At 37.7% G+C, this 26,035-nt stretch overlaps 1 protein-coding gene across 2 annotated transcripts in view; it reads left to right on the top strand.

Annotated features, from left to right (window-relative positions):
- The window catches only part of LOC141400824 (uncharacterized), a 531,740-nt gene extending 506,540 nt beyond the window's left edge, over nucleotides 1-25,200 (top strand). For both annotated transcript variants that reach the window (XM_073980393.1, XM_073980392.1), the window contains exons 6-7: nucleotides 23,031-23,237; nucleotides 23,361-25,200. In XM_073980393.1, coding sequence (XP_073836494.1) covers nucleotides 23,031-23,237; nucleotides 23,361-23,419 — 266 coding nt within the window. In that variant the 3' untranslated portion in view covers nucleotides 23,420-25,200. The remainder of the gene's footprint in view (nucleotides 1-23,030; nucleotides 23,238-23,360) is intronic.
- Nucleotides 25,201-26,035: the final 835 nt, after the last annotated feature.

The following is a 26,035-nucleotide window of genomic DNA, read 5'->3' as shown; positions in this document are numbered from 1 at the left end:
ACTGCAACGACAGCACGCCATTAGCTTTCTGTACTGGAAGACTCGTTGTCTCCTCATGTATATTGTTTACTGACGACATGAGACGGCACCCTGTTGCAGTTCTAAGTCCGACATTCTGATAGGTTCGAATATTTTTCCATCTCGTTGGACTTACATTCACGGCGCCGCATAGCTTACCACAGAGCGACCTTCAACGTTATATGTGGTCAACAAGGTTTTTTATCTGCACCCCAAGCGCGGCCTACTGGGAACTTAAGGACCTTGTTTCTACATCACAGCTTGTCTCAGCGCTTTGGCATGAGCGGACGACGTGAACATGCTGTCGAATGTTGCCCCTGTCATCTTGAGTTCATTGGTGACCAGTGCTCACCTCTGCAGTTTAGTTAGTGAACGGGGTGGCCGCTGATTTAGTGCAAATATTTGCATATTCCTCGCGTCGAAAAAGTTGGTAAGATCAGTCAAATAGGAGTTCAGTCTTTCACAAATGACATCAGGGAAGGTACCTAACGTCAAGATCGTACAATCCTCTGCATACGCTACGATCTCAATGCCATCTGGAGGGGTGGAATACAGGAGAGAATACAGGAGAGGTTAAACAGTTCCGGTGATATCACCCCACCTTCCTGAATACCACGTACAACTGGCGTCCGCACATATAATAAATTATCCAACGTTTTAACCTTAGTAGTCTGCTCGATGTCCTCAAACAGCGTGGAGTGCTGGACAGTATCAAAGACCGCTGATAAGTCAAGCGCCACCATCACTGTTCTGTCACACGGATTGCTCTGGTTGAATCCTCGACCAATATGTGTGGAGATGGAACAACCCTTGCTGATGATCAGCAACAAAAGCAAAACCGGTCTGTACGATTCACCTTTGCTGGCATCCTTGCCTGGCTTCAGTAGCGGGACCACCCTGACCATTTTCCAGGCTTCGGGAACAATGTGGGTGGCTAGTGACAGGTTGAGAACTTTAGCGGGATATTCTTCTACCGGTTCATCCAGCTGTTTCGGAAGTATCATGGAGATTTCATCAGGGCCTAACGCTTTGGATGACATTTCGTTCCTGTTGACATCATCGCAAATTGTGGTGGATCATCCTCGACAGGAAGAGATATGATGCGACGTAATACTCTTCTCTTCGCCCTGCCACTCCCAGAGAGTTAGACAAACTGTCGATTGAAATAACTTGTGCACCTCTTCGAATCAGTCAACGTAGCGTCACCAAAAGTGTCAGAGGTCACATCTTCCCTCTTGCCAGATCATTCACTTATTCCGGCTCCAATGTTGCAACTCTTCAGATGATTTAACCACTTGTTCCACTTATGTTCACTGATCGACCAATCTATTCCAACTTCAAGTGTCAGCTCGCTTACTCTTGGGTCACTGGGGTTGGAAAGACGAAGCTCGTTACGCTCGTTTGCTAATCCCGTCCCCTCTGCTGGGAATGTTGGCCTCACTTCGAGTATTCGACCAGCAGGTATATGGCGAGCGGCTGGAGCAGTGATGATGCCTCGAAGCGTCCTTTCTGGTACCCTAACATCAAAGGGCAGATCTTTGAGGCGGTGATTTGTGAAATCTCTAAAACTAAGCCAATTAGCTTTCCCATGATTGATGAAAGTACGGCGTTCAGAGGTGATTAAAATCGGCGATCTGTTGATGGAGGCAATTATGGGGAGATAATCTGACCCAAGAGAAACGACGGATTGCCAGGTAACGTGATTTGTCAGACCAGGTGACACGATGTTTATGTCTGGCGATCTGTTACATCTCCGCTAATTCTGGTAGCGGCGTCCTCATTGAACGTAAAAACGTAGAGCTATCAATCTGCTCAGCCAGCACTATATCCATCTGGTCATTGCCGAGAACTGACTGCACAACTCATGATGAGCATTATAGTCCCCCCAAGTCCAGTCGGTTATGAGCCTCCAAAAGCGTGATAATGTTTGGCCTTTAACCTGGAGTACAGCTATTTATCGGTGGGATGTATACGAGTTGCTTAACGTATATACCACGGCAATCTCACACCTGACTGCTACCACCATACAGGCCTATCTCACTTGAGCCTGGCTCGAATGGCCTGTATTGACCGCAGGTAACCGTCACAACTCTGTAAGCTGCAAATGTTGTAACAGGTTGGCTGTGCCGTCCGTTTGATTTTCTCAGGAATCCATAAAGGTATGACATTGGATATTGAATGTATTAATTGTCGATCTTGGTTAGCGTGGGATTGTAGGATTAATTTGGATGGTTATGGTGATATTTGGAAGTTTGCTTCTTCAATTGGTCGATTCCACAGATCAATTGGGCTCAAGTCTGAGGGATTAGCCGAGCATGGAAACAAATGTACTGTCTTGGGTGGTTCTTGCCTGCACAATATCCTCGACGCCTTGCACAACTCTGGACTGGTATGAGTTAACGATGGTAAACCAGCCAGATCTCCATTGTGAGAGGGTTCATCGCTGGAGGTTGTTGTTGTAGGACCCATCTACAGCTTGCTGGGTATGAAGTGTCTTCAGCGATCTAGTCCAATGACGTTCGGTCGATGTCTGTAACCTTGCCTCCTGAAGCAGATGATACACACTAATCATCTGGACACATCCGGTAACGGTGGAAATAGCATAATTTTGAAAAGATTGCAACAATCTGTACTACGGGACTGTGTAATTCAGGACGTACCGACCGGATAAAGCCATACGTTGCCAGAATTAACTTTGTTCTTGCCCCACGATGTGCCTGAGATGGCTTTCAGCCCTCTATTTTACTTTTGGACATTTGGTTCGAGTGTAGCGGCATGCTTGGAAAATGTGTGGAGGTTATCGAAAGGGACACCCAGGATCTTCGCGTTTTGGACGATTGGAATCGTCATGTTTAATGTCCCCCTTACTTCTGTGAAGATTGTTGCGGTGGTCTTTGGTGGTGATCTTTTAACTTCCGGCCCTGTATGTATAATGACACCGTTGCTAGGTAATTGTTTAGCTTATCCTCTAGTTCTGGGATGTTCACTCCGATCGCATATGGTCTACATATGGACCAGTTTAAAGCCATCTGCGGGCACAAGTCTTATCTGGTTTAAACCAGTTGCTATATTGTTGACGACAGCTATGAGGTGCTGCAGTTGTAGATGACGACGACTCAATGAGGGTCGTGTTCACGCAGCATGCAGCAACATAGTCCCTGCCGAAGACCCTCATATGGACTAGTCCAAAAAAAACAAATTGTCCTTAAAAAATCCACGTTTGTGGCTCTGAAATTTAATGAAAAAAATATTCTTTAAAAAAATCCAGTTTGAGGCTCTGAAATTTTATGAAAAAATATTCTTTAACAAATCCACGTTAGTGGCTCTGAAATTTTATGAAAAAATATTCTTTAACAAATCCACGTTAGTGGCTCTGAAATTTAATGAAAAAAATATTCTTTAAAAAATCCACGTTTGTGGCTCTGAAATTTAATGAAAAAAATATTCTTTAAAAAATCCACGTTTGTGGGTCTGAAATTTAATGAAAAAAATATTCTTTAAAAAATCCACGTTTGTGGGTCTGAAATTTAATGAAAAAAATATTCTTTAAAAAATCCACGTTTGTGGGTCTGAAATTTAATGAAAAAAATTTTCTTTAAAAAATCCACGTTTGTGGGTCTGAAATTTAATGAAAAAAATATTCTTAAAAAATCCACGTTTGTGGGTCTGAAATTTAATGAAAAAAATATTCTTTAAAACATCCACGTTTGTGGTTCTGACATTTAATGAAAAAAAATTTCTTTAAAAAATCCACGTTTGTGGGTCTGAAATTTAATGAAAAAAATATTCGTTAAAAAATCCACGTTTGTGGCTCTGAAATTTAATGAAAAAATATTCTTTAAAAAATCCACGTTTGTGGCTCTGAATGAAAAAATGAAAAAAATATTCTTTAAAAAATCCACGTTTGTGGCTCTGAATGAAAAAATGAAAAAAATATTCTTTAAAAAATCCACGTTTGTGGCTCTGAAATTTTATGAAAAAAATATTCTTTAAAAAATCCACGTTTGTGGCTCTGAAATTTTATGAAAAAAATATTCTTTAAAAAATCCACGTTTGTGGCTCTGAAATTTAATGAAAAAAATATTCTTTAAAAAATCCACGTTTGTGGCTCTGAAATTTAATGAAAAAAATATTCTTTAAAAAATCCACGTTTGTGGCTCTGAAATTTAATGAAAAAAATATTCTTTAAAAAATCCACGTTTGTGGCTCTGAAATTTTATGAAAAAATATTCTTTAAAAAATCCACGTTTGTGGCTCAGAAATTTTATGAAAAAATATTCTTTAAAAAATCCACGTTTGTGGGTCTGAAATTTATTTAAAAAATTTCCTTTAAAATATCCACGTTTGTGGGTCTGAAATTTAATGAAAAAAATATTTTTTAAAAAATCCACGTTTGTGGGTCTGAAATTTAATGAAAAACATATTTTTTAAAAAATCCACGTTTGTGGCTCTGAAATTTAATGAAAAAAATATTTTTTAAAAAATCCACGTTTGTGGCTCTGAAATTTAATGAAAAAAATATTCTATAAAAAATCCACATTTGTGGCTCTGAAATTTAATGAAAAAAATATTCTTTAAAAAATCCACGTTTGTGGCTCTGAAATTTAATGAAAAAAATATTCTTTAAAAAATCCACATTTGTGGCTCTGAAATTTAATGAAAAAAATATTCTTTAAAAAATCCACGTTTGTGGCTCTGAAATTTATTTAAAAAATTTCCTTTAAAAAATCCACGTTTGTGGGTCTGAAATTTATTTAAAAAATTTCCTTTAAAAAATCCACGTTTGTGGGTCTGAAATTTAATGAAAAAAATATTTTTTAAAAAATCCACGTTTGTGGGTCTGAAATTTAATGAAAAACATATTTTTTAAAAAATCCACGTTTGTGGTTCTGAAATTTAATGAAAAAATATTCTATAAAAAATCCACATTTGTGGCTCTGAAATTTAATGAAAAAATATTCTTTAAAAAATCCACGTTTGTGGGTCTGAAATTTAATGAAAAAAATATTCTTTAAAAAATCCACGTTTGTGGGTCTGAAATTTATTTAAAAAATTTCCTTTAAAAAATCCACGTTTGTGGGTCTGAAATTTAATGAAAAAATATTCTTTAAAAAATCCACGTTTGTGGGTCTGAAATTTATTTAAAAAATTTCCTTTAAAAAATCCACGTTTGTGGGTCTGAAATTTATTTAAAAAATTTCCTTTAAAAAATCCACGTTTGTGGGTCTGAAATTTATTTAAAAAATTTCCTTTAAAAAATCCACGTTTGTGGCTCTGAAATTTAATGAAAAAAAATATTCTTTAAAAAATCCACGTTTGTGGCTCTGAAATTTAATGAAAAAAAATATTCTTTAAAAAATCCACGTTTGTGGCTCTGAAATTTAATGAAAAAAATATTCTTTAAAAAATCACGTTTGTGGCTCTGAAATTTAATGAAAAAAATATTCTTTAAAAAATCCACGTTTGTGGTTCTGAAATTAAATGAAAAAATATTCTTTAAAAAATCGACGTTTGTGGCTCTGAAATTTAATGAAAAAAATATTCTTTAAAAAATCCACGTTTGTGGCTCTGAAATTTAATGAGAAAAATATTCTTTAAAAAATCCACGTTTGTGGCTCTGAAATTTAATGAAAAAAATATTCTTTAAAAAATCCACGTTTGTGGCTCTGAAATTTAATGAAAAAAATATTCTTTAAAAAATCCACGTTAGTGGCTCTGAAATTTAAGGAAAAAAATATTCTTTAAAAAATCCACGTTTGTGGCTCTGAAATTTAATGAAAAAAATATTCTTTAAAAAATCCACGTTTGTGGCTCTGAAATTTAATGAAAAAAATATTCTTTAAAAAATCCACGTTTGTGGCTCTGAAATTTAATGAAAAAAATATTCTTTAAAAAATCCACGTTTGTGGTTCTGAAATTTAATGAAAAAATATTCTTTAAAACATCCACGTTTGTGGCTCTGAAATTTAATGAAAAAAATATTCTTTAAAAAATCCACGTTTGTGGTTCTGAAATTTAATAAAAAAAATATTCTTTAAAAAATCCACGTTTGTGGCTCAGAAATTTAATGAAAAAAATATTCTTTAAAAAATCCACGTTTGTGGTTCTGAAATTTAATGAAAAAAATATTCTTTAAAAAATCCACGTTTGTGGCTCAGAAATTTTATGAAAAAATATTCTTTAAAAAAATCCACGTTTGTGGCTCAGAAATTTAATGAAAAAAATATTCTTTAAAAAATCCACGTTTGTGGCTCTGAAATTTTATGAAAAAATATTCTTTATAAAATCCACGTTTGTGGCTCTGAAATTTTATGAAACAATATTCTTTAAAAAATCCACGTTTGTGGCTCTGAAATTTTATGAAAAAAATATTCTTTAAAAAAATCCACGTTTGTGGCTCTGAAATTTTATGAAAAAATATTCTTTAAAAAATCTACGTTTGGGGCTCTGAAATTTTATGAAAAAATATTCTTTAAAAAATGCACGTTGTGGTTCTGAAATTTTATGAAAAAATATTCTTCAAAAAATCCACGTTGTGGTTCTGAAATTTTATGAAAAAATATTCTTTAAAAAATCCACGTTTTTAGATCTGAAATTTTATGAAAAAATATTCTTTAAAAATTCACGTTTGTGGCTCTGAAATTTTATGAAAAAATTTTGGTTTTAAAATAGATCCAATTCAACCAATCTTGCCAAAAAAATATGTGCATTGGTAAACGCTGTAGTATAACCCCTTCGAATTGTGGTATATTTGACATTTAGGGAATATTGTGCGACAGATATGGAACACAACAACGAAGAAACAAAATTTATGGGAACCTAAAGACTTCCTTCTGTATTGGAAAAAATTAGGATGTGATAAGAACGGCAATTTTTGTGTAAGTCAACATGTTTTTGAAATTCTCTATAAAACACAAAATCTTTTCCAAAATTATTTACCCCACAATCATTTGGAAACTGTCCTTTTAAATTCTTTTCCTTTTGCCCGAAAAGAGTTGCTTTTACACACCCCAACTTTTGTTACAATGTGTCATTGACAGAATACCCGAATATGCTTACCTCCACACTTTCCTCGCTTAGATTTTCAATGAATGGACAGTAGAAAAAAATATACCAAAAATAAAATCTTTGATGTGGAATTTCCAGAGGCATTGTTATAGCCACTCACGCAACACTACCCACAATTATAGCCAGCGAATGTTACTTGGCAACGCTGAAAGGCTCTAAAAAATGTTGTGGTCTTGAAAATGAAAACTGTTATTTTCTGCACTAATTAAAGTGAAAAACAGAAACGAATTGGAAAGCACTTTATAATTGGTAGGATAGCGGTTATTTTAGCAGCAGCAGCAATGGAAAGTGTCGGTGAAAATAACTGTCACACCCCTGTTATACCAAAAAAATTTAATTTTTTTTTCTCATCTTTCTTTGGCATATTTTTAAGTGACACAAATACGAAAAGTTGTTAGGAATGATGGTGTTGGTGATGATCAACTCAATTATCAACCACCACAAGAATTTTTCGCCCACTCTCCAGCAGCTTCACTACATGGAATAATGTCATTTTTTCCCAGCTATGATGGATGACGTGGCCCACTAAAAGCAAAAAAAGGTTATATCTTTTTTTCTTACAAATAGAAACTCGGAAAAATACACAGACAAACTGCAGCAGCAATTCGTGCCTTTTTTGTGGTATACGGAAAGGTGTTCCCTTTGAAATATACCCTGTGCACAGTTTAAGCTCAGCAAGTGCACAATCTCTTTTTGTTTTTTAATGAGCAAAATATACTATGCACATATGCGAACATTGCAGATGATGTGGTTGATGGTGGTAGTGGTGTTGTTGCTCTTTTTTTCAGTTTCATATTGTTTTTTACTATTATTTTTTATTTTGCGCTTCGTTTCTATTCATCTGAAATACCAGAGAGCTTCTAATGACAGCCCCTTCTATGCCGCAGCATATAGGAAATGCGCCAGAGTTGACTTTACTTTGCACGGAATTTTATCCTTAACGGATGCTAACTAAGTTATGATTGTTTCATTGTTAATATATGCGTTCGTGGAGAAATGTTTGCCTTTGTGAAACTGTGGGGCAAAATTAAAGTAAAAATTCATAGATGGGAAGAAGTTTTTCTTATAGGTCAGGAAGATAAGAAGACTACCTGACCTATAAGAAAAAAGAAAAGAAGTTCCAAATGCTTGCTTGGTATAAAGGGCCCAAAGCCCTCTTTATGGAAGGCCCTAAGATATTTTTATTGAATACCTGAAAGCCTTGCCAAAAGGTATTTTTATAGCAAGTGCAGGAACCTTCTTATATAAGACGCAAAAGGTCTTCTTACTGAAGGCCATAAAGCCCTCATATAAAATGAAAAAACGGCTTCTAATAGTAGGCACAAAGGTATTCTTTTAGAAGGTCAACAATCTTGCTAAACAACCCAAAGCCCTCCTTATAGAAGGCCCTAAGACTTCTTATAGAATACCAGAAAGCAGAATACGTAAAAGGTCCTTTTGTAGAATGTTCGAGGATCTTCTTATAGATGGCCCACAGGTCCTCTTATTGAAGACCAGAAAGCCGTCATATAAAATGTTAAAAACCCTTTCTTATAGTAGGCGCAAGGTTCTTTTTATTATGAGCCGTCTAATGAAGCTGAAAAATCTTGCTAAACGGCCCCAAGGCATCCCTATAGAAGGCCCTAAGACCTTCATATAAAATATCTGAAAGCAGAAGACGTAAAAGCCTTGCCAAAAGGTCTTTTATAGAAGGTACAAGGTCCTTCTTATAAAAGAGGCAAATGTCCTCTTATTGCATGCCAGAAAGTGGCCATATAAAATGCAAAAACCCCTTGTGCCTGGTGTAAGCAAATTACCTTTTTTATTGTTGGTGTAAAGGCCGTCTTATAGAAGGTGAAAAATCTTGCTAACATATGAACTTATTTTACAATGCCAGAAGCTCTTCTTACAGAATATCTTCTTATAGACGGCTAAGAATTATTTTTATTGAAAGCCTAAAGGTATTCTTATTATAGAAGCCCAAAAGCCTTTCCTATCTTAAAGAAAGTAAGAAGGGATTTTTATAGAAGCTCAGAAGCACATCTTCTTCATATAGAAGACCACTAAGTCTTCTTAAAGAAGACCATATAGTTCTTCTTAGAACCATTAAGTCTTCTTATATGAAGCCAGAATGCCTTCTTATAGAAATATTAAAAACCATGACTTAAAAACTATGTCTCATTATAGAATTTTAATCTTCTTATAGAAGAGCAGAGCAGGTCTCGTTATAGAAGACTAGGAGGTCCCAAAGGCCTTCTTAGACCAGAATGTCTTCTCATGGAAGACCAGTTTGTTTTCTTATTGTAGACCAGAATTTTTTCAAAGATCCAGATGTACTTATTGAAGCCCAGAAGACCTGCTTGTAGAAGGACCGAAGGTCTTCCTATGGAAGGCAGGAATGTCTTCTTATAGATGAACAGAAAGTTTTCTTATAAATGGCCAGAAGGCCTTCCTATTGACGGGCCGATCAATATGTATTCCTATAGAAGAGCGGGTGGTCTCGTTATAGACAACCAGGAGGAGACCAGTATAGGAATTCTGTAACTTTTATCAATTGAAAAGTTGTTAAAATTTCTTTTGTTTTTGTAACAACTACAAAACAAACAAATGAAATTGTTGTAAAATAAGCAATGAGTAAAGTTGTTAAAAAGTTACAGAATAGGCCCCCTGGGTGTTGTTACAAAAACAAAAGAAATTTTAACAACTTTTGAATCGATAAAAGTTACAGAATTCCTATACAGGATGTCTTTTTGTAGGAGGTCAGAACATCTCATTTTAGAAGGCCTGAAGGTCTTCTAATAGAATACCTTCTTATTGAAGACCAGAATGTCTGATTATAGAAGGCCTGAGGGTCTTCCTACTAAAGGCCAGAAGGTCTTCCTTTAAGACCAGTTTGACTTCTCATAGTAAACCAGGATGTCTTTTTATAGGATGCCAGAACATATCCTTATAGAAGGTCTGAAGGTTTTATTATAGAAGGCCAGAAGGTCTTCTTACAAAAGGCCAGAAAGTCTTCCTATAGAAGGTCAGAATGTCTTCTTTTAGAATGTCTTCTTATGGAAGACCAGTTTGTCTTCTTATAGTAGACCAGGATGTCTTTTTATAGGAAGCCGGAACATCTCCTTATAGAAGGCCTGAAGGTCTTATTATAGAAGGACTGAAGGTCCTCTTATAAAAGGCCAGAAAGTCTTCCTATAGAAGGCCAGAATGTCTTCTTTAAGAATGTCTTCTTATCAGAACATCTCATTTTAGAAGGCCTGAAGGTCTTCTTATAGAATGCCTTCTTATTGAAGACCAGAATGTCTGATTATATATTGCCAAAAGGCCTTCTTATAGAAGGCCTGAGGGTCTTCCTACTAAAAGCCAGAAGGTCTTCCTATAGAAGACGAGAAAGTCTTCTTTTAGAATTCTTTCTTATAGAAGACCAGAATGTCCTTTTATTGAAGACCAGTTTGTCTTCTTATAGTAAACCAGGATGTATTTTTATAGGATGCCAGAACATCTCCTTATAGAAGGTCTGAAGGTTTTATTATAGAAGGCCAGAAGGTCTTCTTACAAAAGGCCAGAAAGTCTTCCTATAGAAGGTCAGAATGTCTTCTTTTAGTATGTCTTCTTATGGAAGACCAGTTTGTCTTCTTATAGTAGACGAGGATGTCTTTTTATAGGATGCCAGAACATCTCCTTATAGAAGGCCTTAAGGTCTTCTTATAGAATGCCTTCTTATTGAAGGCCAGAATGTCTGCCTATAGATGGTCATAACGCATTTTTATAGAAGGCCAGAAGGTCTTCCTATTGAAGGCCAGAGGGTCTTCTTTTAGAAATCTTTCTTCTAGAAGACCAGAATGTCTTTTTATTGAATACCAGTTTGTCTTCTTATTGTAGACCAGGATGTATTTTTATAGGATGCCAGAACATCTCCTTATAGAAGGTCTGAAGGTTTTATTATAGAAGGCCAAAAGGTCTTCTTTTACAACGTCTTCTTAGGGAAGACCAGTTTGTCTTCTTATTGTAGACCAGAATGTCTTTTTATAGGATGCCAGAACATCTCCTTATAGAAGGCCTGAAGGTCTTATTATAGAAGGACTGAAGGTCCTCTTATAAAAGGCCAGAATGTCTTCTTTTAGAATACCTTCTTATAGAAGGCCAGAATGTATTCATATGGAAGACCAGTTTGTCTGCCTATAGTAGAGCAGGGTGTCTTTTTATATAATGCCAAAACATCTCCTTATAGAAGGTCTGAAGGTTTTAATATAGAAGGCCAGAAGGTCTTCTTACAAAAGGCCAGAAAGTCTTCCTATAGAAGGCCAGAATGTCTTCTTATGGAAGACCAGTTTGTCTTCTTATAGTAGACCAGGATGTCTTTTTATAGGATGCCAGAACATCTCCTTATACAAGGACTTAAGGTCTTCTTACCAAAGGCCAGAAAATCTTCCTATAGAAGGCCAGAATGTCTTCTTATGGAAGACCAGTTTGTCTTCTTATAGTAGACCAGAATGTCTTTTTATAGGATGCCACAACATCTCCTTATAGAAAGCCTGAAGGTCTTCTTACAAAAGGCCAGAATGTCTTCTTTTAGAATGTCTTCTTATGGAAGACAAGTTTGTCTTCTTATAGTAGACCAGGATGTGTTTTTATAGAATACCAGAACATCTCCTTATACAAGGCCGGAAGGTCTTCTTACAAAAGGCCAGAAAGTCTTCCTATAGAAGGCCAGAACGTCTTCTTTTAGAATGCCTTGTTATAGATGACCAGAATGTCTTCTTATGGAAGACCAGTTTGTCTTCCTACAGTAGACCAGAATGTCTTTTTATAGGAGGCCGGAAGATGTCCTTATAAAAGGCCTGGATATCTTCCTATCGAAGGCCAGAAGTTCTTCTTATAGATGGTCATAAGGTATTCTTATAAAAGGCCTGACTGAAATCCAAAAGGTCTTCCTATAGTTGGCCACAATGTTTTCTTATAATTGGCCAGAAGGTTTTGTAATTGAAGGCTGAAAGGTCTATTATAGGACCCGCTTATCGTCATATAGAAGTTCCAAAGGTATTCTTAGGTCTTCTCATAAGGCAAGATGACTTTCTTATAGAAATCCGAAAAGGGTTCTTGAAGAAAGTCCAAATGCACTTCAATAGAAGGTCCAAAGGCATTTTATATAATGTCCAAACCCCTTCTTATAGAAGGCCCGAAGTTCTTCTTATAGAAGTTGCGAAGGCTATAGAAGGCTAGAAGGTATTCTCATAGAAACCCAAAAACCCCTTTAACATCCAGAATGTCATTTTATAGAAGTTCCGATGGCCCTCTTAGGCCATCTTATTAGAGGCTAGAAGATACTCTTCTTGTAACATTTCAGAAAGTTTTCTTCTTTTTGAAGTTCAGAATGTCTTATAAGTGGAAGGTCTAGAAGGTCGCCTCATAGAGGAAGTCCTTCTTATAGAAGACCAGAATGTCTTCTTGGGGAAGAACATCTCGTTTTCTATAGAAGTCCAAATGGTCTTCATATATAAAACCAGAAAGTCGTCTTATAGAAGACTAGAATGTCAGAAGATCTTCTCCTAGAATACCCAAAAATCTTCATATAAAATTTCTTCTTATTGGAGTTCAGAAGGTCTTATAAGAGATTAGAATGTATTCTTTTAGAAAGCTAGATGATCCTCTTGTCGAAGGTACAAAGGCCTTATTAGAGAAGTTCAGATTGACTTATTGAAGTTCCGAAGGTCTTATAAGGGGCAAAAAGGCATTCTGATGGAAAGCTAGAAGGTCGTCTTATAGAGGAAGCCTTCTTAAATCTTCATATAACATTTCAGGTATTCTTCTTATATGATTCTCTTATATAAGGTCCAAATGCCTTCTTATAGAAGTTCAGAGTGACTTATTGAAGTTCCGAAGGTCATCTTATAGAGGAGGCCTTCTTATGTTTTCTCATAGAAGATCTGAAATTTAAAATTTCTTCTCATAAAAAACCACAGAAGGCCTTCTTATAGAACACAAAAAAACATTCGTATAAAATCCAGAAAGTTCTTATGGAAGGTCCAGGATCTTCTTATAGAATGTTCAATAATTGTTACAGAAGGTCCAAGTTCCTTCTTATAGAAGTTTAAAAGTTCATAGAGAAGGTCAATAGGTTCTTTAATAGAAGGCCAGAAGGTCCTCTTATAAAAGATTTTTTATAGAAAGTTTGCTTGAAGAGGAACGCAGAATGTCTTCTTATAGAACTTCCAAATGTCTTTCTAGCCCCTCTAATAAGTCTCATTTCGACTCTCATCTATAAGAACTTCCTCATTTCGTCTATCCCGGTCTTATCTATGAAGATTTCATTCAGCGGGTCTATAATGACTTCCCTTAGGTTCGTGTATAAAGGCTCCGCTCCGCTGAACTATGAAGCCCCACTTCAGCGCGTCTATAAAGACTCCCTTCAACTCGTCTAAAAACAATACTCATCTATAAAGATCAGTTGACTTCATTACAGAAGATCCGAAAGGCTGCTTGTAGATGGTTTTTTTTATAGGAAGTACTCTTAGCTTTTCGACTTCTTATTGAATGTACGAAGGTTGTTTATAGAAGGTCAGGTATTCTGATGAATTCTCATAAAAGTCCCAGGGGCCCACTTACATAGGGTCCAAATGCCTTCTTATAGAAGGTTCGGGAGTTCTTGTAGAAAAACAAAAGTTGTCCTCATAGAAGGCCAAAACTTCTTATAAGGCCAGAAGGTCATCATATAGAAGGCAACAATGTCTCCTTGGAGATGGCACATATTTTCTAATATAGAATCCTCTTTTATGTGAATCTCAGGTCTTTTATAGAAGGCCAGAAGTAATTTTTATAGATGGTTCGAATGTCTGATCTACAAAGACTTCCTACAGTTGGTCTGTAAAGGTTCCTTTATATAATGACTTCTTTCAGCTCATATATGAATACACCGTTCAGTCCAGTTTTAAGACTCCCTTTAGTTGGCCTGTAAAGGCTCCCTTCAGCTTGTATATAAAGACTCTCATAAGTTCGTCTATACAAATTCCCTTCAACATGTCTGCAAATACCCCCTTCAGCTCATTTGCAAACACTCCTTGCAGATCGTCTGCAAATATTCCCTTCAGCTCGTCTTCAAAGACATATCCAACTTCTAGACGTCATCAGACCCACTGTAAACCTTATTAAGCCTCATTATCATTGCGTTGGCATAGCGTTTACCCAGCGTTCGGTGGTTCGGTTTCACTGAAAATCGTTTAATGGGCGCGAAAAATAGCATCGCAGACAACAAACAGTGTAATTAAAATATAGTTAAAAGTTAGTGAGTGTGCCAACGACGAATGATGGCGCTAAAAGTGAATACGAACGGCACACAACTGCAGGTTGCAGTTGAGCATTATTAGTTGGGTTGTTTTTCTGTGTTTTTCTTTTTTTTGTACGTTAGCGATTTTGTTCCTTCTCTGTTTATTTGTTATTGTTCAGTCGCATGAAAGCAATTAAGGTTCCTGCTTTAGTATTTTTGTTTGCACTTATTTTTCTATCAGCAATGCTGCTGTTACCATTGTCCTGCTGTAAATCATTGTAGTGGAATAACGACATATTATGAGCAAAAAAACTATCATCTGTATGCATACATTTACGCATATGAGTGAGTGTGTGTGTGTGTGTGTGTTTGCGTGTATGTGGGAAGGAAAAAAAACAAATTCAACTATGGTAAAAATTGAAAGTTTTGTACTTGTAAGTATGTATTACCTTTTTTTCGGTTATTGTTCTGACGCTACCAAGCGAAAGGTGTGGTTCTACAAAGGTACTTAAAAACTCATTAAAGAACAAAATAAAATCCTTTGTTGTTGAATTTGAAATCATTTTTAATGCAATTCTAGTGTTGCAGTGGTAAAGGGAAATATTTACATTGTTTTGAATTTAATAGGGAGATATATATGTAGATCTTGTATAACGCGATAGGTCATGGACCTTCATTTAGAGAATCTTCATATAGAAGACCGGAATGTTTTCACATAAAAGGTACCTACAGAGATATACCCAGAACCTCGGACCTATAGGAGTTTTTGAGTTTTTGGGCCAATTTCTCAGGAAGTATGGACTTGTTCTAACTAGGGCCGCATACACAATATGTTGTAAACAAATTAAAAACGATCCCTTAATCTGCACTCTTTCCAAACTTTCCGTCGGAAGTACCAGAAAGTGTGGTCCTATTTAGTCAATATTCTGACCTAATCTGAGTCTGTAAGTAATTATACGATGTACAACGTTTGAACCAAATATCTTTCTCCCTTCAAGAGTTATCTTACGTTCTACCTAGTTTAGTTGGAACCTAGTTTTTTTGGAGCCATTATCTCAGGAAGTATGAACTTGCCCCCGAAAAAATTGTGCTGTCGTAACAGGGCAAGCAAGAAGAATTTGTTGCAAAAAATTTAAAAACGGTACGAAACAAGTTGTTAAGCTGTTCTTTTTGCCAAATTTTGTGTGGGGCAGGTACCGGGAGGAGCCGAACTTAAACTAAGTTGGGACAAAATATACTCAAAGTTTGAACCAAATCGGTTGACACGTTCGAGAGTTATAGTGCACACCAGCCATCCAGACAGACGGACATGGCTAAACTAAATCCAAATTGTCTGACAAGGATTTGGAGTCTAAAACCATTATTTCGATAAGTCACAATTTCGGCCGTATCAAAGTGGATATACCCTATTTAGCCTAAAGGCTGGGGGTATTAAAAGGCCTTCTTATAAAAGCGCAGATAGGGAGTTTTTTTAAAAGAGGCCAAAAGGAAGACAAATGGTCTCCTTATAGAAAAAAAAGAACGTCTTCTTATAAAAGGCCAGAGGGTATTTTTATAGAAGACCCGAAGCAATCCGTATAGAGGAGCAGAAGGTCTTCGTATACGAAGACTAGAACTTTTTTTATAGAAGACCAGAATGTCTTCCTAGAGAAGGCCAGAAGGTCTTCTTATAGAAGACCAAAATATCTTCTCATAGAAGGCCAGAAGGTTTTCTTATAGAAAATCCGACGATTTTCTTATAGAAGGCCAGAATGCTTGCTTAGAAAAGGCCAGAAGATCTTCATACAGGAATCCACAAGTTTTTCTTGCAGAAGGCCAGCAGATCTTCTTATAGAAGGCCCGAAGATCTTCATACAGAAGGGCAGAAAGATTTATTATCAAAGAAGGCAAGAAGGTATTTTTATAGTAGGACAGGATGTTTTTCTATAGAAGGTCACCAAAAGGTTTTCTTATAAAAGGCCAGAAGGTATTCTTACAGAAGGCAACAAGTTTTCTTACAGAAGGGCAGACGTTCTGCTTATAGAAGGCCTTTCTATAGAATACCAAAAGGATTTCTTATGGAAAACCAGAAAGTCTTCTTTTAGAAGACCAGAAGGTATTCTTATATAAGGCAGAAGCTATTCTTATAGAAGGCCTGAAGGTCTTCCTATAGAATTTCAGAAGGTCTTCTTATAGAAGTCTAGAAGGTATTCTTATAGAATTCCAAAACGTCTTCTTATGGAAGGCCAAAAAATCATCTTATGGAAGACCAAGATGTCTTCTTATAGAACGTCAGAAGGTTTTCATATGGAAGGTTGGTGATGTTCTGTCAGAGGTTCTTCTTATAGAAGGGCAGAAGGTCTTCTTATAGAAGGCCAGATGTCTTCTCATAGAAGGGCAGAAGGTCTTATTATAGAAGGCCAAAAACCTTCGGCCTTCTATATAGCAGGACAGAAGGTCTTATTACAGATGGCCAGAAAAACTTTTTAGAAAGACAAAATGTCTTCTCATAGAAGGGCAGAAGGTCTTATTACAGAAGGTCTTCATATAGAAGGCCGGAAGGTCTTCTTATAGCAGGCCGGAAGATCTTCTTAATCTTGTCCAGTAAGTGTTTTTAGGAAATCCAGGTTTTATTAAAGAAGGTCAGAAGTTCTTCTTATAGCAGACAAGAAGGTCTTCTTCTAGAAAGCCTGAAGGTCTTCTTATAGATGTCCAGAAGTTCTTCTTATTAAGTTTATAAGGCCTTCTTATAGCAGTCCGGAAATCCTTCATATAAGAGACAGTTAAATCTTCATATATAAGACCGGAAAGCCTTCTGATAGAAGGTGTTCTTATAAAGGGCCATAACGTCTTCATATAGAAGGCCGAAATGTTTTCATATAGAATGTCTGTCAGAGGTTCTTCTTATGGAAGGCCAGAAGTCAGAAGGTCTTATTATAGATGGTCAAGAGGTCTTCATATAAAAGGACGGAAGGTAATCTTATAGAAGGTCAGAAGGTCTTTCCATAAAAGTCCACTCGTTCTTCTTATGAAATTCTTCAGATAGAAGATCATAAGATCATCATATAAATGGTCAGACTTTTTTAGAAGGCCAGAAGGTCTTCTTATAGAAGACCAGATGTTCTTCATACAGAAACCCAGAAAGTCTTCATATAGAAAGCCAAAAGTTCGGAAGGTTTTCATATGAAAGGCCAGAAGGTAATCTTATAGAAGGCGAGAGAAGGTCTTTCTGTAAAATTCCAGTAGTTCTTCTTATGAATGGCCAGAAATTCTTCAGATAGAAGGTCATAAGATCATATTATAAAAGGCCAGAAAGACTTTTTCAGAAGGCCAGAAGGTCTTCTCATAGAAGGCCAGAAGATCTCCTTATATAAGGTCAGAAGGTATTCTTATAGTAGGGCAGGATATCTTACTATAGAACGCCAGAAGATATTATTTAGAAGGGCAGAAGGTCTTCTCGTAGAAGGCCACAAAATCTTCTTATAGAAGGCCAAAGTCTATTCTCATAGAACGTCAGAAGATCTTCATACAGGAATCCGGAAGGTTTTTTTGCAGAAGGCCAGAAGGTATTCTTATAGAAAGCCAGAAAATCTTTAAACAGAAGGCCACAAGAAGAAGGCCAGAAGGTCTTCTCATAGAAGGCCAGAAGATCTCCTTATATAAGGTCAGAAGGTATTCTTATAGTAGGGCAGGATATCTTACTATAGAAGGCCAGAAAATATATATTTAGAAGGGCAGAAGGTCTTCTCGTAGAAGGCCACAAAATATGCTTATAGAAGGCCAAAGTCTATTCTCATAGAAGGCCAGAAGATCTTCATACAGGAATCCGGATGATTTTTTTTTGCAGAAGGCCAGAAGGTATTCTTATAGAAAGCCAGAAAATCTTTATACAGAAGGCCACAAGGTTTTTTTATGGAAGGCCAGAATATTCTCTTCTAGATTAGAGTAAGGCAGAGAACATTTTTCGGTCTCTCTTGTGCTCTCAATGAGTGTAAATTTGTTGTTGTTCACAACGTGTTAGCATCAGGGATGCCAAAAGTTCCGAGTTAAAAATCGCTACAGCCACATACGCACCATAGGTCTGTAGCGATTTTTACCTTATAACAGTTGAAATTCCTTCTTAAACAGTGGTTTTTGTACGTCAAAAATCACCACAAGTAGCGGGAAAACCACCAAGTTGGCACCCCTGGTTAGCATCTACACAGGCTGTGAGCGATAACAAATTTACGCTCACTTAGAGCACATGGGCTTTCTTGTGAGTCACAATGCCTTCCCCTGTTCTAGATGACCAGAAGGTCTCCTTATAGAAGGACAGAACATTTTTTTAAGGCCAAAAGGTATTCTTATAGGAGGCCAAAATGGCTTCTTTTAGAAGGCTAGAACCTCTTCTTATGGAAGACCAGAAGGTCTTCTTATAGAAGGCCAGAATGTTTGCGAAAAGAAGGCCAGAGGATTTTCATATGGAAGGCCAGAATATTATCTTCTAGATGGCCTGAGGGTTTTCTTATAGAAGGCCAGAATATTATCTTCTATTTTCTTATAGAAGGCCAGAAAATCTTCTGAGAAGGTCTTCTTATAGAAGACCAAAAAACATTTTTTATAGAAGAGCAGGACGTGTTCTTATGTGAGACCAGAAGATCTTCTCATAGAAGGCCAGGAGGTCTTCTTTTAGAGGCCAGAAGTCCCCCTTATAGAGGACCAGAAAGTCTTCTTGGAAGGCTGGAAATCTTTTTATAGTAGTTTAGAAGGATTCTTTTGGTCCGTGCCGGGATTGAAAGTAACGCCGGGACATGGTTTTGCACCGCTTTTCAACGTCTCATCCACCATAGGTCGGTGTCAAAGAGACGGGTGCCAAGGATGGGTGCATTTCAGGAACTGTTCAGGCCTGACCTTCCTGAGGGAGTACTACGACAGGGTTTATATTGCTTCGTGCTGCACCAACATGAACCCCAGTGAGTCTTCATCATCAACATCATCGGATTATGAAACTCCCCCGCAATCTCCCCGACAGCAGTATCAGCCGCAGCCATTTACACCGCGTATTGCTGTCCCAGTTCCTGAAGATGTGGCATTCCTGCAGTTTAACTGCGATGGTCTTCGAACCAAGATCAATGAGATCGTGAACTTTATAAGTCGGAGAAATATTATGGTCGCGGCGATCCAGGAAACGAAGCTGAGCAACAACAGCAGTCTTCGGAGTTGTGATGGATACAACGTTCTTCGGCAGGATCGTACGAGTAGTGGGGGTGGAGGGCTTGCATTCCTACTGCACCAGTCTATCCAGTACAGACCTATCTAGCCTTAGCTAGACCCATACTTGGAGTGTATGGGGGTAGCGGTAAGGTGTGGAACCGCTGAGATAGAACTGCTGAATGTGTATATCCCGCCGGTCAATTGCTGTGCCCCGCGTTATTTGACTAACATCAGATCTCTGTTGTGAGGTGATAACCATCTGGTTCTAAGGGACTTCAATGCGCATCATGAGTTATGGCATTCAGCCCTAGGGAATGACCAGAGAGGTACAGATCTGACTGAGCAAATAGATAGCTCTACATTCTGCACTGCGAACGAGGACGCACCCACCAGGATTAGAGGAGACTGCCACAGTTCGCCTGACATATCCATCGTGTCCCCCGGTCTGACGAATGACGTGACATGACAACCCGGACCATCTCATAATCCTCATCTCCATAAACAGACCACCAGACTTCATAACCTCTGAACGCCGCACTTTCAATAATCATAGGAAAGCGGATTGGCAAGGTTGCAGAGAGTTCACTAATCAACGCTTCAGAGAACTGTCCAATCCCTCTGATGTTCGGGTAGCAGAGAGGAAATTCCGAGACATCATCACTGCTGCAGCCGCTCGCTTTATTCCTGCTGGTCGAATACCTGAAATAAGACCCAATTTCCCAGCAGATGTGACGGGATTAGCTAATGAGCGTGATGAGCTTCGCCGCACGAACCCTAACGACCCCAGAGTCAGGGAACGGACAATGGAAGTCAATAGATTAGTCGGTGAACACATGCGGAAAAAGGGGCTAGCACATCTGAAATGCTGCAACAATGGAGCCGGCTGTAACGATTAAGGCGCTATCGAACCCTGGTAGGAGAGACAATCTGACTTCTGTCATGTTTAACGGCGTGGCTGTGACAGATCCGGAGAGGTGCGCTGGCTATTTCTGCCGACAATTTATCGAGCACCCCGATAGCGACCAGGCGAAAATAAGTGTTTTGCGTCGTTTGCGATCTCTTCCAGCCGAAGAAGAACCGCCACAATTTACGATGGATGATGTTGCAGATGTCATCCGAGGCACAAAGTCATACAAAGCGCTTGGACCTGACGGAATTTCTATGGTGATGCTAAAACAGCTGGATGACCCAGGAGTCGAGTATTTAAGCAAGGTCCTCAACTTATCGCTAGCCACCCTAATAGTTCCCGATGCCTGAAGATGGGCAGAGTGGTCCCGCTGCTAAAACCTGGCAAAGATGCCAGTAGAGTGAGTCATACAGGCCGATTTCACTTCTATAGCCAGTAGTAAAGATACTCGAGGCATTACTCCTCCCCAGCATCAGAACGTGTTATCCAGCTGCGGATCATCAACACGGATTCCGGAAGCAGCATAGTACCACAACAGCAATGCACGTCATTTCCACATATATTGAATGAGGACTCAACCAGGACAAACCATGTAACAGAACAGCGACGGTAGCATTGGATCTGACCAAAGCGTTTAATACGGTCAGCCATGCTAGGCTGTTCGAGGATATCGAGAATACTACTGGTCGCCAGTCATGCGTGGAATTCAGAGACAGGAAGTCCAAACCCCGTAGAGTGAAGCAGGGAGTTCCCCAAGGAGGGGTGATATCTCCGGAACTGTTTAACCTCTACCTCTCTGCAATTCCACGCCCTCCCGACGACACTGTGTTAATACGTACGCGGATGATTGTACACTCATGGCGTTAGGTCCCAACATCGGTAACTTTTTTGACAGGCTAAGTCAAAAGCCACACTGTTCACCACATGGACGGCGCAACGATGCGAGATGAGCTCTTAAACTTCACTTGTTCCTAATTTTGTGTGGGAGGTACCTGAAGGAGTGGACCGATATAGTCCATATTCTAACCTGATACATGACTGGATAAAATAACACGATGTGCAAAGTCTGTACCAATCAGTCAGGGTTTCTTGGGTTTTTCGGCCAATATCTCAGGAAGAATCCACTTGCAAAAGAAAAAAAATTGTACCGTCGTAAAGGGTGCCGCAAGGACAACCTACTGAAAATTTTTGAAAACGATCCGAGAGGAGCTCTTAAAATTCACTTTATCAGAATTTTGTGTGGAAGATACCCATACTCGAACCCGATATTTATCTGGAAGGAATAATACGATGTGCAAAGTTTGGACCAAATCAATTACTCTCTTCGATAGTTACCGTTCACAGTATTTTACAGAAAATTTTTGAACTATTGTGGCGGAGGTACCCGAAGGAGTGGACCGATATGGCCCATCTTCGAATTTATACTAAGTCTGGATAAAATATTACGATACCCAAAAGTTGGTTCGAATCGGTTGATCCATTCGAGAGTTATTGTGCGGACTATCCAGTCAGACAGACAGATATGCCGTGATTAACGTGGGTACCTGCCTTCGGGTCTAACCCCACGGTGTTCTGCACACCGGATGGAATAATGCGTCCATCGGCGCCCTCAACACAAATGTGAGTACCAATTCGATTCCACGCATTTGGACGTGTTCACCCCCTTGGTTTGGGGCGGAGCCTATCTAACTCTCCTACCTTGCTATGGGTCAGGCACCCGGTTGATAATGCAACTCCACATTTGAGTCGAAACTCTACCCGCGATTTGGGTATAAACCATAGCCACCGCGATGCTCCCAATAGGGGCCTGCACTAAACTGCCAGGCTAGATCTTTTTGGACCTAGGGGCTCCTGACACCCGAGGTACCAGAGTATAGCCTCCGGTCAGGCTTCGTAGTATACAAACTATACTACTACCAGTTGAACTCTAAACAGTTCGAGACTGGTTACCCACAGAGAAAAGTCTCTGCCCACTTCATAGCCAAAGACTACTACCAGTTGGACTCAAGAGTCCGGGACTGGTAACCCACAGAATATAGCCTCTGCCCAGCTTCGTAGCCAAAGACTATTACCAGTTGGACTCAGGAGTCCGGAACTGTAACTCACAGAATATAGCCTCTGCCCAGCTTCGTAGCCAAAGACTACTACCAGTAGGACTCAAGAGTCCGGGACTGGTAACCCACAGAGAAAAGCCTCTGCCAACTTCGTAGCCAGAGACTACTACCAGTTAGACTAGAAAGTCCGGGACTGGTGACCCACAGAGAAAAGCCTCTGCCGACTTCGTAGCCAAAGACTACTACCAGTTGGACTCAAGAGTCCGGGACTGGTAACCCGTTACTTCGGTCGTATCAATTCTAACCTAAAGGCTGAAGGTTTTAAAAAGTTCTTTCAATGTAACTTGTAAAATTAAACCACATCCTTCACTCGCAGTCTCTTATCCTTACTGCTATGTACACATACCATTGCAATCTTATTATAAAATCCAAAACCATTATATTGTTTATGTAAATGTACATTAACAATATTGTATATATTTTTTTTTTGCTCATCATCATCTTTATTATTCTCGTTATTATACTTTTTGTTGTTGTTTCTTATTATTTCTATATTTCTTTATCACAGCTTGCCGTTATGAAAAGGGTGCCTGGTCGGAATGTATTAATGGTCAAATGACGCGTGAGGATAAATTGAAATCAACAGGCGGCGGCAGTGAGTCATCCAGCTGTGAGGCTATACGTAGCATCAATAAAAAATGTAATCCCAATAATAATGGCGCCGCCGGCAAACAAGCTAATGGTGGCAAAAAGGAACGTAAAAATAAGGACAAAGGTATGTGCGAAGTATAGTATATGGTCATGATAGAAATTCCCTATCCAAAGACCACAATATGCAATATAATAACAATTAGCTGGGATTTAAATTTTTTCCATTGCTTTTCTTTTTCCATTATAGGTTCCCGTCGTAATCAGGCCCAGCGACAACAACAGGAGCATCAACAACAACAATCATAAATAAAGAGGAAAATTGTTCGAGCGAAAATAAAGCCCCTTGTTGGGGGCTGTTCTTCCCAAAACAAATTAGAATATCCCACAATACCAATAAAGAAGAAAAGTTTATATTTTTAATGTGGGTCTTATAAAAATAAGTTTAAATGTAAATGAGAAACAACAAAAATATTATTTTTTTTATTCTAAATTAGTTTAAATAAACCAATGGATAACTTAACTATTCATCAGCAAGTAGTGAACTTCATACAAAATTTAATTAGTATTATATTGTAGGTTTAACAAAATACAGTTGAACAGGATTCTGGCAAATGACTAGGGATAGAAAGGTCCTAGAATGACAGTTAACATTTGTTAACTTAAAGCCAAATAATTTTATTTGGATGTTTAATCACAATGATCAATGATGATGATGATTATCCTCTATATTTGAAAACTGATAAAACTCAATCACCAACAAAACACTTTTTGTAATAGCGGTCATATAATCCATAGTTTGATAATAGGTCTGTCTGGATACTTTCCCAGCAAGAATTGTCCAGCAAGAACCTTCTCAGAGAGTAAGGAGTTTTTATTCTCTTTTGCAAGAAAATTGTAAAAAATAAACAGACACCTTCCCAGCAGAAACCAGCAAGCAATCAGCTGGCTTGCCAAAACAAAACAATTTGTCCGCCAATAAAGGAAGCAAAAATGTTGTATTTTATTTAAAATAGAAAAGAAAATGACCCAAACAAGTAATTTTTCAACTTTGTTCTTCAATACAATTAGGCTTGCTATTTCCACAATAAAATTGTTTTTAATTTTCACAAACAGAAATCTCCGAACAATTAAAACAGCTGATTGTTTTCAGGAAGAAGAAGAAGAGTTTGCAAGTGTTTGCTAGAAGAAATTTGTCCAGGAAGAATTTGCAAACTCTCACTAAAAGAACTGTCAAAATGTCTCTCTCGATTCGCTCTCTTTTGCTGGTTTTTTGTGTTAACAGACGACTTCCAGCAACAATTGGTACAAATTGTACCAAATTGGCTTGTTTTAGCGTAACCAGACAGACCTAATAACATAAAAGATACGCATAAATACATACATATTTATGTACGTAAACTCTTAATGCAAACAGTAATTCACAAAAAAAATATTTTCATTTTAACCCTGTTCAACAGCATTTTCAAACCCTTCTCTTAGTTTATATTCATTGAAAACTATAAATTGTTTTTATTTGTATTTTAGTGCACAATGTTTATACCCACCATACCATTGCTATCGAAAACGATATCGTTTTCGAATGTTTTTCGATGGTTTTGCGGATATTTTGTTTGAGAACGACACACGAGAATGATATCGTTTTCGAACTTTTGACGAACAAAATAACAGCGTGCTTGTGTACACAAGAAAAACATTTGCCAAACATTCGACAGTGATAGTCGTTTTCGAAAGTTGTGCCGAACATTCAAATAATAGGCCTGTACGATAACTTCGCAAGTAAAAAGTATTTGCAAGTGCTTGCAACTACTTGCAACCGCTTTTCATTTCTCTTTTACTGAACAAGTTTGTTATCGAACAGCATTTTGTAAAAGTTTGTACAAATTTGTACAAACTTTTGAGTTATCGTACAGACCTAATATCAGCAACTGGTATGGGGAGTAATTTTATTCAATAACTTTTAATTTCCTTCACATCAGTAGAAATAAGACAATTGGAAACGGGATCAAATAAAATCCATGTTTCGCATCTTATATAATTATATTTTTTAAAAAAAATTTTAACAATAAAGTGGTTTAGTAATTATAGAACTATAGCTTGTTTTATTTTTAAACATCAAAATTTTAGTGGTGGAAAAATAAGAAAGGGGAAATACTAAATAACAGTTCTGAAAACAAATTGAATACCTAAATATTCAAATATTTGCCCCAAAGACCGGCAGTGTGCGCTTACTGAGATCAAGTGAGCGTAAATAAAACATTGAAATGTATGTTCATTTGCTATTAGTAAGCGCACACTGCCGGTCACTGGAGCAAATATTTACCTAATGTGATCTTACCTTAAGAGACCAATTGTTATCAGGTGTGTCAGTAAAAATTACTCGGTAACTTCTATTGTGACATTACTCACTCAAAAAAAAAGGAAAAAAGCGTTAGGTTCGGCCTGGTCGAACTTTTTATAACCTCCACCATAAAATGTTCTGAACTAAAACGAATAATTATTTTCTTTCTTGTCACAACTTTAGGCGGATATATGTTGTGATCACTGATACCTAAATAAGGTAAAAAAGTACCAATCGGTCGGAAACTTTATATGGGGCTATATCAAAGTGTGGACCTATGTTTTTGGTGGAGAAGTTTTGTGACCACTGGGAACCTCAAATGTCGAATTGCAGATACTTAGGTCAAAAATTGTACCTAAAATCCAAAAAACCGAAAATCGGGAGGTACCGTTATATGGGGCCTATACCAAAATATGGACCTATGTTTACAGTTTTTAGTGGAGATGTTTTGTGATCACTAGAAACCTCAACTGTCAAATTACAGATACTCCGGTCAACAATTTTAGTAAAAATTCTAAAACACCGAAAATCGGGAGGTACCGTTATATGGAGGCTATACAAAAACATAGACCTATGTTCACGCT

The sequence above is a fragment of the Musca autumnalis genome, unplaced genomic scaffold, assembly GCF_047663935.1.
Source record: "Musca autumnalis isolate F117 unplaced genomic scaffold, ASM4766393v1 scaffold_4, whole genome shotgun sequence".
In the NCBI taxonomy this organism is placed as follows: domain Eukaryota; kingdom Metazoa; phylum Arthropoda; class Insecta; order Diptera; family Muscidae; genus Musca; species Musca autumnalis.
Note: the sequence above shows the minus strand (reverse complement) of the source record. Positions and strands in the feature narration are given on the sequence as shown.